At 40.9% G+C, this 19,250-nt stretch overlaps 1 protein-coding gene across 13 annotated transcripts in view; it reads right to left on the minus strand.

Annotated features, from left to right (window-relative positions):
• The window catches only part of NTRK2 (neurotrophic receptor tyrosine kinase 2), a 329,574-nt gene that overhangs the window by 261,654 nt on the left and 48,670 nt on the right, over positions 1-19,250 (minus strand). For all 13 annotated transcript variants that reach the window (XM_072836158.1, XM_072836159.1, XM_072836149.1 and 10 more), the window contains 5 exons: positions 18,638-18,774; positions 18,001-18,133; positions 15,008-15,313; positions 3,546-3,581; positions 735-835 (listed from right to left, as the gene is read on the minus strand). In XM_072836158.1, the coding sequence (XP_072692259.1) occupies positions 735-835; positions 3,546-3,581; positions 15,008-15,313; positions 18,001-18,133; positions 18,638-18,774 (713 nt within the window). The remainder of the gene's footprint in view (positions 1-734; positions 836-3,545; positions 3,582-15,007; positions 15,314-18,000; positions 18,134-18,637; positions 18,775-19,250) is intronic.

Genomic DNA, 19,250 nt, shown 5'->3' on the forward strand with positions numbered 1-19,250 from the left:
ACAAGACAGGTGTGAAGGTGCGGAAGATGGGAATAATGACTGGTGTCCCAGAATGAGACATTATTCTTCTAGTGATAATGTTTTAAAGGACAGACATTTAATTTCTTTTTAAAGATTTTATTTATTTATTCAGAGAGAGAGAGAGAGAGAGAGAGAGGCAGAGACACAGGCAGAGGGAGAAGCAGGCTCCATGAAGGGAGCCCGACGTGGGACTCGATCCTGGATCTTTGGGATCACACCCTGGACTGAAGGCGGAGCTAAACTGCTGAGCCACCCGGGCTGCGCAAAGGACAGACATTTAAAGTAAGAATCCCTAGCAATTAAAGCAGTGCATAAAAGGGGAAGCCAGTAAGTCAGAGGCTACATAGCATGTTTATCACTTCTCTTAAACCTTTCTGTGAATTTGAGATGCCTGGGTGGCTCAGTGGTTTAGTCCTGCATCGAGTCCTGGGATCGGGTCCTGCATCGGGCTCCCCATATGGAGCCTGCTTCTCCCTCTGCCTGTGTCTCTGCCTCTCTCTCTGTGTCTCTCATGAATAAATTAGTAAAATCTTTAAAAACAAAAACAAAACAAAACCTTTCTGTGACTTACCCCAAACATCAACAGCCCATTCACACCTGAACAGTAAAAATGTCATGTTGTAAGACATGCACCCAAGCAGTTCTACTCCCCCAATATTTAAGCATCCAAAGGGCTCAGAGCCAATCTAGGAAATGACTATTTATCCACTCACCGAAAGATGTTCCCGACCGCTTTTGTCAGCAACATCTGTAGAAGGGATTTCGTTACTTCTGTTTGTGGTGTCCCCAATGTCATTTGCTGCAGTCCCGTAATCTTAAATTGGAGAAATGAGAAAGAAAAGGAACCATGAAGTTGTCACTGGGCTACCCACAAACAAGAGGCCACAGTATGACCCAAAACAATGAAGCGAGATAAATCCCGAAGATTCCAAGCCACTGACAGCCTAGCAGGGGAGGAGCATGACCCAGCTCTTGGGTTAAAGCCATTGCAGTGCTGGGATTGCATTGATGCTCAACTGTCATGCAACCCAGATCTTTCCACCACTGGTGTGGCAGTCAAATTCTAAACCGGGTTTTCCTTTGTAGGTAAGAATATATCCCCCCCCCTTTTTTTTATGAAGTCTTTAGTATAAATATGAAGGGGAATCAATAATCTAAGATTCATACATTTTAGACCTGGAAGGGCCTTCAGATATGGAATCTAACTGCCAGTTTTACAGTTGAAGAAAGTAATGTGAGCAAAGTTAAATGACTAAGCTAAGGTCAACTGGCAAGAAGGTGGAAGAGCCTAAACATGAAATAGACTTGAAATCAGTAATGCTGATTCCAGGGCAAATGCATCCTATTTGCGTAAGAGGAAGTCACTCAAGAGGGCCTATGGTCACAACATTGATGAGAACTTGGGTGCACAGATGAACTTGTTTGAAAAGGTCTGAATTGCCAACATTTCAGTTTCTGATTTAATAGAGGGAGCTGCACCAACTCAATATTGAGAATTATGAGAAATGTCCTCATACACTGTGTCTCAAATGTCACTGCCATCCTCTGAATCAGTTTTCATCTATACAGATCATTTATTGGAAATCAATGATGGTTTTTTTGGGGAGGTGAAAGTTTTTATTAGTAATATTATGTATTAAATGTCATACAAAATTTTTTATTAACTTATTACAGACAATGTTGATTATAAATGTTTGGTATTTTTATTCTAAATAGATTTGGAGACTGAAATTTCCACCCTGAACAAACAACCTCATTAAGTCAGCCCTAGCTAAACTTCCCTCAGTAGGACTATCATGCTGACCTTGGGGCAACAAATTTAAATTATATTTATATTAGCAGAGTGTTCCTTGAATGTGAATAAGTAGTAACAGAAAAAGCATCTATTTTCTGTTTACTGTTTTATTCTTAACACCAAAACTACATTGTCACCATTTTCATTGTAAGTATACTAGACCATTAATTTCAACCTAATATTAGAAATATCATCCATTGGCTAATTTTTTACCTTTTCATAGTCTAATGAGCCACTCATGCAAAATTATTCACTAAAGCATCGATAGTTTAATATCATGATATTTGGCCCAAAGATCCAAAGTGGGATCTGAGGCCAATGAGAAGATGGCATTTTTAAATTCTTGAAGTTACTGGAAAAGAGTCCAAAACATAATTTTAAAATGGAAAATCAGAATTCAAACATACCTCTCTGTGACACAATTTGAGATACTTTTTCTTTAAGCCATATCAGGACAAAGAAAAACAAAAGTATGCAAATCACATGCACAAAATCATCCAAACCACAGCTTGAAGGAAACAAAGGTTGACATGCATAAAACAGGTAAAGACAATATAATCTCCCAGTTAAAATCTGCTCAAGTTAAATCCATGCACATATAACAAATATACAAATTTAGAATGAGTTCTTATAAAAAATAAAATGTCAATATGAACATAAAGTTAAAGATGGAATATTTAATAGAACAAGTGTATACATATCACATTTTAATCGATCTTTTAATCAGTCCTAAAATTTGACCCAAGGCTGGAAATTGAGTCTGCCACTTTCCTAAACAGAAGCTTCTTGGTCATGAAGGTAGTTTGGAAATCTGTTCAAGATGGATTTTCACACCTGATCAAACATCCCTGGCATTCTATTAAAGTAGCAAAGTAGAGATGAGATATCCAGTTAAAAGCTTATGTAGTCCGCCTTCCAGCTTCTCCCTTTCCACATTCCTAAGAGAACCCCATATAATTAAAGGGGTTCAATGACATTCTCTAAGCAAGCTGATCTAAACTCCATGGTAGCTCCAGTTAGTCAAGGGTTTATCCATCCCTCTTATGTAATGGGAGCAAGAATGAACCATGACCCTCTGAGTCTGGAATCAGATTCAAGGAGGGCTGACTGAGATCTCTGAGAGAGTTCCCTTTCTTTGGGACTGCTTTCCAATGCTGTTCCATTTCTCCCAACAATGTGAGTGACAGCATCATCTTATGACCACAAAGGGAGCCAGCCTTTGGTGAAGTGGGAGCAGTGTGCAGGGTGCATGTAAAAATGAAAAACTTGGGGGCCTGATGACATGGTTGAGCTCCTGGTTTAACCAAACCTATAAACATGCCCTACTTTTGAGGCTCCTGTCTGTGAGCCAAACTTCCTTATTATACAAGAAACATAATTTTGAATTGGGTTTACTGTCAAAGCCAGAAACTGATACACCTCCCTTTTCTTGGTAGTCATGGCTTTTAAACAGGTAATTAGTTCCCAATTATAGAAACAAAATGTCTGTTACAGTGGAATGGATTTACTTCCAAGAACAGAGCATGAAAGAGAAAATGCTATTTACAAGCACTGTAAATATCAAGGGAAAACAGCCATCAATATTGAATGATTTTTGAAATATCATTGTGGCCTATGTAATGCTTAAAGGGTATATTTAACCGAGCTTAAAGGTTCTCTTTTAATTGATTTAGCTCATTTTAGACGAACATTTTGAAAAAAATACAAATAAAGACAACGTGATAGCTACCTTCATAAATTACGTCGGGATAATTTGGGTTGGCACCTAAAAGGCAAAACAGAGCAGAGATTTGTAAGTATGCATTCAGAGTGAATACTAAGTATCCCCACTAAAATTAGTTAAATATATACTGGAGGTTTTATAGGGTTACAGGTTGCTTTATGGAACAGGTACATGAAACCTCAAGTCTTGATTTGCTTCTTCACATGAACCATTTCCTTCCCCAGCCCCCAAACCTCCATCCCTTCAAAAGAAAAGAAATGAATGAGGATAAATTACAAATGACTTTATAGCCAGAAAAACTTCAGCAATCAATGCATTATGACCGTTTCTAGTGTACAGTTGGCCATTTTAACCACAATCCCAGTACTTTATTCCAGAGACAGACAGATCATCCCCATACCACTTTAAACAACAAAAGATAAAACCTCTGACAGTTTGGGTATTACTTTCAAAGTGTATTTTGGCAGGTCTACTCACTTTCACAAACAATCAACCAGCCCGAATAATGGTATCTAATGCAGTTTTGCTCTCCACTTGGTGTTCAGAGCAGGTTGCCAAGGCTGAATAAACAAACCCTTTCTTTGCCTTTAATACAACATGGAAAAATAAATGGACTTTCTCCATTGAAATGATTTATGTAGAAGAGATTACACGTAAATGTTATGTCAGAGACAAATGCAAAAGTATATCCACTTAATTGGGGGGAGGGATGATTGTTTAATTACCAAGATGATCAGAATACTCTGTTGTCAAATATTCCCATGAAAATTTACGAAAGCGTTTAAAAATTTTTTTTTAAATCATTGTCAAGAAGAACCAGTGACAAAATCATCTGCTATTTACTCTCCAATCAGAACTACTGGGTCTCTATATGAAAGCCTACTTGGAAATAAAATTAAAATTTGATATAACATTGCGTGATTACAAAATAAATTTCCAAAGCTACTTTCTATGCTTTTGTCTTCACTTACTTACTTGTAAACTGTAAAGCTTATTCAACTCTCATTTCACTTCTAAACTCTTTAGCAAAAAATATCATTTAAGATAAGGGAAAATTTGAACCAATTTTCTGTTCAGGTTACTCCCTAGTAAATAACCAAAGGTAGCTTAAATGAAGAACCAAATAAAAATGGCCCTGATATTCAAATCCGAATTTTAACACAGTTCATGTCACAGAATATCTGTTATCAGGGGAAACATTAAGTGGATGGCTGTGTACATCGATTCAGGGATGCTGCAAACTGCGGAGCATTCCATGCTAAATGGGAGTGCCATCTAGACTATAGTCTATGTTAATGACACAGCCTGAAATTGTGCAGTGCACAACCTGTGTCGCCATATGAGATGGCCCTGTGTCAATTCATGCAAATTCACTGATTCCAGCATATTTCAATACCATTTTGAGTTTTATTATCCCAAACACCATTTCAAAGTAGTCTTGAGTTACAATATGTTAATATTTATTGTTAGAATTATTTGTAGTAGGTGTGACATTCTTGAGATGGGCCTTGAAAGCTGTCTTGCAGTTTGAAGGATGATTCAGTGGATAAAGCAGCATGAAATTCCTGTGGCAGTCCTAGTGATGTCATATGCGGGGCACCTACCCACGTGCTGAAATCCTTTCCCTTTGCAAAGTCCCTGAGCTGCATGGGTATCCTGTCACTGTGAGGATTTCCTACCCCTACTAAAGGAAAGGTTCTAGTATCCCAAGGGAGCAAGTCATTCTTTGAACTGCTCAGTAATCCATTACTTTACAAGATCCCACTCTGGCCTCCTCCTCACTATGCCCTCTATACACAAGTCTGCATCTGCAAGGATACTTGCCCACCAGAGTCCACACTCTACTTCTAGACTTCACTCCAGGACCCAGGACCCAGGCCACAAGACCCAGGGCCCAGATTTCCTTCCCCATACACCCCAAACATACTTCCTAGGACTAGCTAGCTTTTTCTCCACATCTGTCAGCCCACAGGTGGCCACACCACCAGTATGAGCATCTTTTGACCCAAGACTCCAGGGAGGGGTAAGGGCCAAGCAAGGGCAGGTGAGTGAGGGTGTCCACATGCCCACTCACTGCTTCTCACATATCTTTCATCATGTAGTCAGAGGCACAGGGCAGGGGCTATGGCCAGGAACCAGCTCTACCAAAACCACTACCTTCCAGCATGGACCTCCAAGAATCTGGGAGAATTCGATCCTCAAACCCAGTCTTCCAGGTCATTATAAACATATAGTTGCCAAAGTAGGAAGACCAAAAATATTGTTTTTTAAGAATTCATTAACTCAATTCAATTTTTAAAAGTTATTTGGATAAAAAGATACAGACTTTCATTTGGACTAGGTTGGCCATCCCAGACTGCTTGAGATTGAGGGCATTCCTGAGACAGTGAACTTTAGGTTTTAAAACTGGGATAGTCCCAGGCAAATCCTTGCAATTTGTCCAGGAAGAAGGGTTTTCCCCAAACATAGGACTTTTAGTGTGAAAACTAGGACTCACCAGTCACCCTGATTTGTTCTTAAGCCCTCAGGGACCCACATACAGTTGCCACTTGCCCTTAGACATGCAATCTCATAAAAGAAAAAAGGCTGAGGATTCAGAGCCAGATGTATCTAGACCATGCATTGGAAGGGCTGCAGTGAAAATGCCTGATGTTCAGGTATAATTGAGTTTGTCACAGAAAGGGAACACCTCAACACATTACTCACACGGGGCCCCTGGGAACATCCAGAACATCGAATCAGTTCAATGCAGCAAATGTTAGGTATAGAAAAAGGATTTGAGATGGGAGTAAAAGTAAATAGGTTAGCCCATAATCTGGAAAACTCACCTTTTGCCAGACTTACAATTCATATGAGCACACGCCTTTCCCACCAAGTACAGCAGCAAAACCCTTAGGTCACGTCTACACTTTCTGAAAAGGACTACATTTTCCTAACTTCATTTTCTCAAATGTATGAGAAGAGCAGTCACTTTATATTCACTGTCCGAAATACTCAAATTTAGTGCAGGATTATGAAACTCACAGAAAGACAATGTGGGCAGAACAGTCATGTGGTTCTTACTTCCCTCTCCTGACCATACTACACTATGTCTGATGAGGACATAAAGCACAGTAAAGAAATGCCTCTTCGGGTACAAAGGTTTAGGAAGCCCAACACATGGAAAGACACACAGATCCAGAGTTTATGTCAAGCAAAGGTCACAGTACTCTAGCGAAACCTGGTTCACCAAACACAGTATTTTGCTTCTAGCAACTTCTCGGTCAAGCTAACCTTCCACGGTGTTTATACTTCGACAGTAGGTAGTTATTAACATCACGTTAAAGGCAAACACAGGACAAAGTCACCCCTTCTTTTTCAGACCTCTGGCAATGGTCATTTTGTGAAAATACCCTATCATTTTTAAGTCTAATTTCAAACTGGTTCCTTTCATTTAGTTTAAATATGCTAAAGTTAGAAACACCTGTTTGAGATATTCAAGACGAAAAGGTGGGCAAGGAGAGGCAGACACTGACTTTGAGGGAGAAAAGCCAAAGAAAAATGAATGAAAGATAAAGGAGCGATGTGCTTGTAAGAGGGATGTGAGCAGAGCTGTGCTCCCTGGAATACCATCCTGGTAGCTCATCAAGCAAGAAATCTCAGACTGAGGCACCAGGAGGTGGCATCCAACCCTAAAACTTCATGTTGAAAACCACCATAATAAAATATGGAAATTTCTGGAATAAAATATTGAAACCCAGGAACTCCGTCAACCCCACACCATTCCAAACAAGCATCAGCCACCCGCCAGCTCACTCTATCTGGAAACAGTGGCTCCTCCCCCACCCAAAGAAGGTGCCTGCCACACACAAATTGTTGCCTGTCTCATGTTTTGATTCTGTTTTCTGAAAAGTTTGCTGAGGTGTTGGTGGGTGCTACATGCCTGTGTGCTTTGTTCTGAACCTCAGGCATGTTGTCAGGAATTTGGGGACCAGAACCAACAGGTACAGAGCACAGCACACCGGACTGTGGCCACACCCGCACTCCTGACCAAGCTCTGGATCGCACATGGGATGTCTGCGCCTCCAAACAACAGAGCTTAGAGCATTCAGGCTTCTAACAGTGGATGGTAAAGTCCCTTTCTCCCCAAAAATATCAAACCAAAGTACTTCACCATCCTTTACCTCCATGTTCAACACCTTTAAAGGGAAGACACTAGCTTCTCTATTCTAAGCTGTTACAGCTCATGAGTAAATCTTATGAGTCTACACAAGTCTTCATGAGTAAAACTCCATGACTTTTTCACTGTAGGATTCTACAGTTAAGAGATAAAGAAACATTGTGGGAAAGTGGGTAGGTTTCCCCTTCCGTCCTGCTGCATAGATAAAAATGATGGTGGAGGCCAGAAGACACATCTGCTTCTTTCTTTCTACTTCTAGTCCCTCTCTAATGCCCTTAAAAAAAAGAAAAAGAAAAAGAGAAAAAAAAGAAAGAAGAAAGAAAGAAAGAAAGAAAGAAAGAAAGAAAGAAAGAAAGACAAAAAAAGACTTCTCTCTCAATTCTATTTTCAGACTCTGTTTAGTGTGATCATTAGACATATTTCAAAGAATTCCAAATGATAGCAAAAGATTCATTCTTTTCAAATCAACCGTCCTTGGTTTGTCAATAGTGTGGTCTAACTCATGGCAGTCCCTCCTTCTAATTTCCAGATCCTTTTCCTCTTCCTTCTCTGACTGGCAGGCTGAACTCAGGGCCCCAACACACTGGGGGCTCAGATGTCTGGGTTTCATTTTTGGCTGAACTACTATGCAGCATCAGGGGGCTCTTCACTTTTCCTGTGACAAAGGAATGTTCCATACCTCAGGAGAGGATAATAGCATTGGCTCTGGCAACTCAGCAGGAGCCTCGGGAAGCGTAATTAATTAACATTAGTACTCTTGAGACATAAAGTACTATTTAAGTATAAATCTTAATTATCATGATTATTACGAGCCTATAGCCAAACCATACTCTTCGCGGTTATTTAAGGCAGAAAAGCAGGTCAAACATTCTTTCCTTTCCCTCCCAGGACAAGACATGGGTCCTGACAAATGGCCAAAGAGCAAGTCGTCGGGGGCTTTATATTCTCTTAATGTGCAACATTTGGAGAAATTTCCTCTCCCTACATTCTTTGGCCCAAGTATACCAAATCTAAATCTGCCAGTTTGAGGGCAATTCTAAGTGCTGCAGAGAGCGCTGGTTCATCCAGACGTCATGAATCTTTTGATAAAACAGCACAAATGAGAAGCTGTGGGGAGAACTCTTCCAATATTTATACTTTGTTCCTGACGCATATTTTGCATACGAGACAACTGCTCCCGAATTAGGAAGCATAAGTCACTAACTCCCACCGCTTGTGTGAATGAGCATTCTTGAGCTGTGACATTCTTCCTGAATGAGTGGGCCATAGAGAGACTCTTTATGTACTGCCTGAAGAATGGGAAGCTTTGGAGCACGGGTTTTCTATCACTTAGTGCTCTGGTAGGTCCATGCCAAGCCTACAGTATTAATCACTTGGGTGAGATTTTAATCAAAGAATCTGCTCTTAAACAATCAACGTGTTCCAATTATAGAAATATCTGGCCTAGACAATTATTGAAACTCACACTATCTGATCCGAAGATGCTAGCAAAGGCCCCAGGTTTCCTCCTGATTACACCCACAAGTAATCTCTCGGCCATTAATTTCTGCTTACACTTCTCAAAAAGACACGCTCATCCCTTCTAACCTTCACTCAGTCTCCATGCACACTTTTGTGTTCACAAGAGTGCTTCTCTGTACATAGGACTGAATGCCAATGACAGCCACATAGTGGATCGCTGTCATCTCAGAGAAGTCTTATTTCTGGCCTCGAAGTAGAATTTTTGGAGCCACTCCAGACAGGCCCGTGCTTCCTACATGCATGCTACACCAGGGCTCTACTTTATCCAGTCTCCCTAAGCCTCCTTAAGCCACATATTGAATTCATCTTACTTTTTGCCAAACCCAATTAGAGTGCATCTCTGTGCACAAACTATTCTGTATTGTTATCATTATTACTCATCAATGTCCTCAAGGAGTTAGTGAGACCATCTTGGTGGATGCCTGTGCAGTTCCTCCAGTGGCTTCTCCCAGGTTCTGCAGGCCGGAAGGGAACTACCCTCACTACTCAAAGTGTGATCTGGGATCTGCAGCATCTACATCAGCTGGGAGCTTGTCAGAGATGTGGCATCTGAGACCCTTCCCCAAATTTATGAAATCAGAACCTGTGTCTTAGCAGGATCTCCAGTAAAGCTATGCTCATTAAATTTTGAGAAGTCCTAACTTTCAAGTCCATCAGAAGTTTGACCAAAGTCAAAAGGCCTAGTGGACATAGAGGATGGCAATTTTACAATGAAGCATAAAGCAGACCTAAAAATAACTAGAAACCCAAGTACGGGGCAGTGGGGGGGGGAGTATTCTGTGGCAGTGACTGCGACAAAGGGAAGGGGTAAGGGCAGGAGAATGTTTAGTCCCCAGTGATATACCTCTGAGCCCATCCTGAATGGGGATTGGGGAGGTGAGGGAGAAAAGGAGCTTACATTTAACGCTCCTCTCCAGGAACTAAACTGTGACTTAGTTTTCTTCTTAGAGCACCAAGTCTAGAAAGTTCTTATGTAATCAAGTGGCAGAGTCCTGAGGTCTTCTCTGGGCACACCCAAGCCTCTAGATGAGGAAGACATAGCCATGCTGAGAGAAAAATACTTCTGGACAGAAAGTTCCTCCCTAATGGCCACAGAGGACAAACACAAAGGGAAGTGAGGAAGGGTACGTTGGTGATTATACTCATGTGTGTCTGCCTAAGCAAAGGATAACACTGCAGAATTCACAAAGGAAATGGCTGAGATCTGGATCCATGTCCTTGAAACCTCTGCTTCACACTGAGACTTCCAGAGGTCCCAAAGAGGACATGACAAAGGTGCTCATACAGGACTGACACAGTAGTTTCTATGTAGCCATGGGGCCTCCACAGCAGCACTCTGAGAACCCAAATTGAGTTCCCTTCAGGCAGAAGGCTCTGAGGACAAATGCCTGACCCCTGCCAGCAAAGGCTAAAGCAACCTGTGGTGGTAAGATGCAGGTGATATTTGAGTTCCACCTGTAAGCCCAGAGGTATTGGGATGAAGGGTCACAAGGACTCCCGGTGGACTAGACAGAGGCAGCATGAGAGAAAATCTGCCTTGACCACAGCCCCAAGGGGAGAGGGGCCTTAGCAACATAAAGCTGCATTCCTTGGTGTTGAGAAAGGAGATGCTTCCACCAGCTGGAATAGAGACACGTTTGCTTATTGTCATGAAACTGCAAGAGAGGGGACCAGAGAAAGAGAAACTGCCAAGATCCCATAATGCTAGCCAGGAAGGTTTGTGAATCAGCAGTGAGCACACCCAGGTCCCAAGAGAAAAAGCCACCAGCAAGGACATCTGCCTGCCTACCACCCTGGCTCTGGGCCCACTGACTTCTACTTGGGCAACTAAGGGCCCGAACTCTCCTTAGCCAGCTCCAGCCCCCACCCCCATCCCGCCAGCCTGAACTAGCAGAGGAGAGAAAATTGGCCCTTAAATTAAGTCCAGGGCTTTGAATTGTAACTCAGAAAGGACGTGCTATTTTTCAATTGAGATTTTTGTCTGCAATCTAAAGTGTCCAAAGGACTGTCTGTTACTCAACAATGAGCAGAAAAATCTTACTTGGGTCAGGGCTCTCACTCAGACCAGGGACTCTCCTCTCACCTCTGGTTGCACACTGGAGTCACCAGGGATTTTTTTTTTTTTTTAACCAGGGTTCTTAAAAATAGAAAATGCCAGAGCCCAAGCCTCATCCGGGAGTCACTGAATCAGAATTCTAGAGGTTGGTCCTAGAAATGTGTGCTAATTAATGAAATAACGATTAAAACTCCCCAGTTGATTTCAATGACCAACGAGGAGGCAGGAGCAAGGCAATACTGTTCACTAGCCAGAGGAGACTATTCCTAATGAAGGAATGTTCGAGGGACAATGGAAAATAGAAATGAAATAAAATTAGTTTGGTTGTTATAAGCTGCATTCCTCAGTATACTGGAAAGGCAAATGCCATGGTTCTCTAGATTTCATTTGGAAGCTACAAGTTGAGTTTTGTGCTTTAAATGTGACCCAAACTTGACCAGTGCTGAGTTCAGTTCTACATGTGGGATCCAAAATGATTAATCTGGTGTCTGGAGTTTGAGAAAGTCCCCCTTCCTTTTTTGGACACTAGCCAGGTTGCCAGTGACTAACAGATGGGAAGACACTGGCTTGGTGTCTGGGATCCTGCTGATATTGCAAGGTCTGATAACACCTGTCCTTCTTCATTAGCACCCTGGCTGAGTCTGGTGTCAGAGTCTGCAAGGTCCTGGCACTCTGGAGAGACACTGTATGGGGAATCTCTACCAACAGCCTCACATCCTCACACCCTGTGGCTGGCATCCTCTTGACCTGGCTGGTACTAGATCCAGGTCTTTTGGCCTATCGTTTCTCCAAGCAGAAGGCAGCAGGGTGTCTACTGCCACGGTCAGGTTTTCTGTACCACATGGTATGAGAGCCCATCAGGACTAGAACTACATTCAATCGGTCCATCTTCTCCATCAAAAAGCTCACCAACTCTTGTATTAGGGACTTTCTCTTTCTTTGTTTTTATTTCTGTTTAATTTCTTTCAGCACTCTTCATTTTCTATCTACAAATAGACAGTGAATTCCCATGCCATGGGACTATCCCATTTCTGAGCTAAATGAGGAAGGCACACCCCGAAGATGGCAGACAGAGCTGCCATTTTAATTTTCCTGGCCGGATATGGAAAAGCAACCCACTTCACCCATCAGAGGCCTCCTGCTTCCTCATGAGTCAGGAAACTTGCAGTGAAAAAAAAAAATCTCATCAAAACAACTGGGAAGAAAGTAGCTGAAACATCTTATCAAAAAGATCTGTAAGAACTAAACTTCTTACCAATTACTATGTGACACCAACAGAAATACCGAAGGAATGTAAACCCACGTTTGACCTGTCATCCCAAACTGGTAGACTTCAGACCAGCAGGGAAATATATATGTATCTGCTATTTGTTTATTTTTCTTTATTAAAGGAGAGTAAGAGGGTAAGGAAGCAATTCTTTAAAAGGCCATTATCTGTATACTATGGCTACAAATCTCATAAATACCAAAGATTCTATCACACAAGCCAAGTGAGGTCAATCTCTAATTGGTCACACTGGTTTATGGCCCACTAGAGCCATTTATATCCACTATCACCCTGGGCCAAGTCTCTTTTATTTCCACTTTCATTTATTACTCCCTGATAGCCAGTCCTTGAGTAAATACTTAAAGAGGAAAAAAAAATCACCCTTTTTAAAAATCAGATATATATTTTTTAAAGACTTGATAAAAACAAATGAACAAGAAGAAAGAACAACGTGTTTGTAAAATTAACCTCGACTTTTATTTTTGATAGATGATCATTTCCTTTAAAGGGAATATGTGAGACTCTCCAAGTTATTCTTACACGAGAAATCAATTCTTTCCTATCATTAGCTAAGTTAAAACTAAACAAAAATGATTGATAAAAATGAGGCCACATGGATAAGAAGAGTACAGCTCTACCAAATATTGGCACCACACAGAAATGTTCAAAAGAAAATACATCCACCTCTGTATTAAACAGAGGCTAGTAGTGGCTTTACTCTGGCAGCACTGAGCATCTATCAAAGCACACAGAAAATTTCTAAAACTTTCCAATGCCAGACCCTCACCCTGAATCAAGTTCACCTCCAACGGTTTCAAAAGGCAGCTGCTGGCAAAATTCAAATAAAGCCTGAAGTTTCGTTAATAATAATGCACCAATGTCAGTTTCTTCCTTTGGACAAAGGCAACCCTGCAATAATGAGAGACATTCACAATAGTAACAACTGGGTGAGGGGTGTCTGGGGACCCTGTGGTGTCTTTGCAGCTTCCCTAAACACCCAAAATCATTCACAAATAAAATATTTATTTAAAAACAAACATAAAGTGGTTGTCCCCAGGCAGAGGCTGTGGATTTCACTGTAAGGCTGTATTCCCCCAAACGCGAAGAAAGAAACAGTAATCTAGAGATTTACTATAGCAAATGTAGCCAAGCAGCTAAACTCTCAATGAAGACGAAGATTTAATGGAATAGACAACTGCCAGTGGTAGTCTGCTAAGGCATCCAAACGTAGCTTGTTTTATGTGCTCCTGAAAGGCTATTTGTAAATCAAATTCACATAATTCAAATGTTTTAAACATGCTCAGGAAGCTTGTGCATTTAAAAAGCTATTTAATAGATACCAGGGTAATATTGGGAGAGGCTTACTGTGTAACGAAATGACTGTACTCTCCATATTTGCTGAAGGTGGCTTCGCAAGCGTCATCTGTGTCCACGGGGCTGCGCCCCGCAAGCTCATGCTGCCCATGTAGCCCCTGCCTCACAGGCCTCCAAGTCTCCTCCTTCCCTTTCCTCCACCATGCCATCTTTGTGCGGTTGTGATGAACTGAGGGCCACTATAGCGACTTCTATTCACACCCAGGCCCCAGTGCCCAAACAGGCCTCAACCTCCACAATGTTATCAGGTATCTGGGCATCAAGATCTAGAAAGTAAGAATACTCTACAAAACAACAGTATCTGAAGCAGATAAAGGCACGATGTTCGTCCCTGCCACTACTGGGGCTCACACTGGAATTCTCCTGCTGGCCGTGAAATGGACTCTTGATGCTGGCCATCCTTTTCCCAGTCCAAACCATTGGTCAAGAGGGGCCATTACCACTCCTATAAAGACAACTCAGGATCTGATAGAAGAATGCTTCCACTCCACCCAGGTATGCCACACATTCCAGGACCCTGGCTCCTCATCCACAGCAAGTGGGCATAACTCTAAATTCCAAACGGATAAGGAGCTAGGAAACAGATGCGCCATCCAAATACTGTCCACCAGTGCACAGGTTGCATGGGTTTTGCCATTAGGGGTAACAACATCATTTAACACTTGAAATAAAAATAATGTGTGCATCAGGCTACTGTTCATCCCCCCATCACCTCCTAGGGAGTATGAGTCCCTGCCCCTGGACTTGGCTTTGGCCTTACGGCTTCCACTGGCTGGTGGTATATGGCCTGAAGAGACCATGTGCCAGTACAGTAGCCAGGCCCTGAGAAGCCAAGCTTATTTCTAGTTGCCCTCTTGCCATCTCCACTGGCTACTAAGATGGAGGTCTCCTATGTAGCCACTACTTATTCACCTGCCCTCCAGAATCAAGACACACAGAACAAAACTGCCCCAGCTGACCCATAGCCAAGACTTAAATAATAATGTCTTAAGCCCCTGGTTTTGGAGGTGGTTTATTGTGGGCACCATTTTGTCAACAGTTGAGTTATATACCCAATCCTCTCCCCAGATGCAAAAGCATCAGATACTCACCATCATCAATTCCAGGCCAGCCCATGAAGTGAGCAGAAATCTGTTTCTCATCTTTCCCATACTCATTCTTGGCTACTAACTTGTAGTCCCCATTGTTCATGTGAGTGGGATTATCCAGCTGGAGGCAGCCATGGTACTCCGTGTGATTGGTAACATGGATTTTAGTACAGATGTATTTGGACTCATTCAATATTGCCCCGTTATAGAACCACTGAAGCGCTGGTTTGGGGTTGCCTTTCACAGTGAATGGAATGCACCAGTGGTGGTCTGAGGTTGGAGATTCGAGAAATGTGATAGTTGGAGCAACTAAATTGAAAAAGAAAGAGTTAATAGCATCAGAAAACTCAGATTTCTCCCCATCTCCAGATTTCTGTGTCATCAATAAGGGGTTTTATTCAATGACTGTTTGGTTTCAGAAAATACAGGACCAGCAACTCTGGAATCCATCAATATTTTGAGTCATCATCAAGGTTGATTGAACTCTCAACAGAGAGCTTCAAAGAGACTCCTTTCCCTATACTTAAGACCTATGAATCATAGTCATTTTTCAAATCTATTCAGTGTGAGAACCAACTCCGAATAGATTGCAGAGATTTCTGACAGCAGAAAGAGTTCATTTGAAGTCAATTTTGGTTTTGAATAAATATGCCGTGATATTATGTAGATTCATCACCAAAACGCTGAGGGCCACTATTTTTATGTACTTCACCAAGCAACAGAATTACTGACAAAAATGACTTTGGAAATCTTGCTGGAAGCCCAGATCTCACGTAATTTATCTAAAACATATCAAATTGACCAATGCCATGAATGGTCCTACCAGTGCTGATTCATTATTATAAAGTAGGATCAATTGGTACTTTTCACCAATTGCCAATAGTAAATGCTCTTTAAAAGCATCACCTTTTGAGGTGCCTGGAGGATTCAGTCAGTTAAGCATCTGACTCTTGATTTCGGTTCAGATCATGATCGCAGGGTCCTAAGACTAAGCCCCACATTGGATTGAGTCCCAGTGCACTCAGCAGGAAGTCTGCTTCAGATTCTCTTCCTCTCCCTCTGCACCCTCATCCCAACTCCTGCATCTCCCTTGCTCACTCTCAGATAACTAAATCTTTAAAAAAAAAAAAAAAGCATCACATTTCATTACAGCATACTCCATTTTTGCTAGGATTTCAGAAGCCAATGTTTTGATCCTTTTTAAATGTCTGGGGTACTATTCAAACCTAGACAAACAAACTAGAGATTACTTTAACTTTAAAAATCAAGCACTTTATGCTTTGGGGAAACAAACATTCAAGTAGCATCTTTAAACAGAGTACTTTTCCTGAATGAAAGTATTTAAAATCCTTAATAGTGGTTTATTTTAATGTGGTCTGACTTTGTTAACAATACAATCAAAGACTGGAAAATACCTCTAGAGATCTAATAGCATCGTTTCTCAGGTCAGGAAACCCAAGTCCTGTGAGGTCAAATGACTTGGTCAAGTTTAGTGAGTAAGACAGATCTGGAACAGGAATCTAGGTCTGGGCCTAGACCAGAAGCCCTTCTCTCCTGGCCCTGCTTCCCTATTATATGTGTTCATCACACAAAGGGAAAAATCACAGCCTGCTAACAAATACATTTTGATCAGAGTCACTACCAAAGCTATCTCATTTGTTAGAATTCTTTCATTTATTCCCTCTATTCTTTATCTAGATTTTGATATATAAGGCCAATTCTTCAGACCATGGTGACCACCATAGAGATTAACTGAGAAGATTATGAATATGAGTGCCCCGATTTGTAGGTCTGTGTTACAAATACAAGGACCCCAGTGGGGTAGGATAAAACACTTACCTTCTTCCCACCAGTCCAGGCCCCCATGGCCAGGACCCACTTATTCCTTCCACCATGCTCAAAAGAGCTTTTGGTGAGGTGTTGATTTAAGGACATAAAGTTGGAAGCGGATTGCATATGTTTGGAGATAACATTGATACTAGGCTTCTGGTGGGTCAAAATGATGAGAAATTATGAATCTAGTACCTACTGGGCACAGTGGTAGTATTGATAGTGACAAAGGACTATGGTTGGTGACTGCAGTCACACACTCCAACAACTGCATGCTGAATGTGTGAACACTAACCACTATACCAACACATGTCTACAGGTATGTAAAGTGTATTCACACATACACACGTGCCCACTTGTGGTTTTCTCCTCCAAATCTTGATCTAGATACAGTAAAACCTCATTCATTTAACCATACCAGCTCAGAATTTGGAACAACGTGCAAAATACATGTGACTTTTACTGACTACATGTTCACACTGAATGCTACAACCTGGAATGTTAAGATTTTACAATACTGGCAAATAATGCACATGTACTTCAGAAGCATTAACATCCTGCATCTTAGTTTCAATGTATGCAGAAATTTGAAATGATTATAATAAAGTTTCTGCAAGTGATAAGAGTTTTTAATAATTTAACTAGGACTCCACCAAGCTTCCCACAGAAACTTGATGTCAAACCAATGCGGTTTCACTGCACTGATAGCACAACTGGGTGTTTGTAAACAGCCAGCCCAATACTTGAGGTGCCATAACTCTAAATCTTCATATTGCTTTTATAGAGAAAAAGATTTTAGAAACTTGTTTATCAGAATATAAACTAAACCTCATTAACAAGAGGAGGATAACCAGCTCAAAATATGTTCTCTCAAAAAAACAAAACAAGACAAAAAAAAAAAAAAAAAAAAAAAAAGGAGGCCATGAGAGGACAAGCTTAAGATAAAAAAAAAAAAAACAGCTTGAAAGAAAAACATGCATAAGTAAGAGAGATTAACAGATAGAACACATGAAAGAGGCTGCTATTTCTTTTAAAGAGTACACACAAAACACTGCACACACTTTTTCTTTAACATATTTAAGCAGCACCCAGAGTGCCCCGATGACAAATGCAGGTGTGTCCACAATCATTTGCTGTTAAAAACATATGCCAGTCTGATTACGTACAATGTACAGTGAGGTTGACAGAATCTTGGTCTTCTCCTACAAGATTTTCTGCCACACAGGAGATTTGTTTTCCACTGTCATCAGATGAAATGTTAGTTATCCTCAAGGAGCCCTGCATGTGGCTTGTTTCATTCTACAAATGAATTAACAGACAAAAATAATCTATATTAGGACTGATCCCAAAGTGATAAGATGTGGGTCTTTCCCCCTAACGAAAGAAAAAAATATATACATACCATTAGAAAGGTTTCTGGCCTGAATTGGGGCCAGGCAAAAGAATAAATCAGGAGCTATTCTGTTTCTCGAGATGATAACTGTTTAATGTGTAAAGTTGATTTAATCCTTGAATTCCTATCTACCTTTCTCCAAGGGAAGAGACCAAAGAAGCATCCCTCACCCAGCTCACAAGGACACAAGAAGGCTCACTAGAGACCCAGAGACTCTGATCTATTGGATATACACAACTAAATTTGTTAATTATAAAGATAAATAAAAAGTAAATGTACATCAAACACTCATCATAGATTTCGCTATCTGGCCCCATAAAATATTAAATGATCATCACTAGGTGAATACAATCTCAAATTCTGAGTTACTCTCATCTCTTTAGGAACACGGAGCCAAACAAAAGCCTTACCATATGTTTGGAAACCAGATTACCGACATCCCAGTACAAATTCGGAACTGGATCGCCTGCAACACTACAAGATAATGTGATAGACTTTCCCTCCTCCACGGTGAGGTTAGGTGCAGCCAAATTTGCTGATGGCAAACCTGTGGAAGAAGAAAAGTTAAGTGGGGACATATACAAATAGTTCAGTGCATTATCAAAATAATCACAACAAATAGAAAACTCTTCATGCTGTAGAATCTGTAATCATTTACTTTCTGAGACAGATTTATGTTGCTCTGAAAAAGTGTTGGGTTGGTAAGCTTTACAGACTTAACATGAATAAAAAATGTGCGGTTATAAGATTTGAAAACAAATTTTGTACATTTCTTAAAAATATTACTGCAGAATAACTTTTTCCTTAAAAAAAAAAAAAACTAGTTTATAAAACTAGGTCTTCTACTCTTTCATTGTTCTACAGTTGCTAACCCAGCTTTTCGCACATAAATAGGCACACCATTTTATCTTGTTTATTCCCTCCTCCCCTTTACTTATTTATTGTCAAAAACAAAAGGGTGAGAGACATCTACATTTTTTGCATAAATCCATTTTTTACATTAAGTAACTGATAAATATAACC

Source organism: Canis lupus, chromosome 1 (genome assembly GCF_048164855.1).
Source record: "Canis lupus baileyi chromosome 1, mCanLup2.hap1, whole genome shotgun sequence".
NCBI lineage: Eukaryota > Metazoa > Chordata > Mammalia > Carnivora > Canidae > Canis > Canis lupus.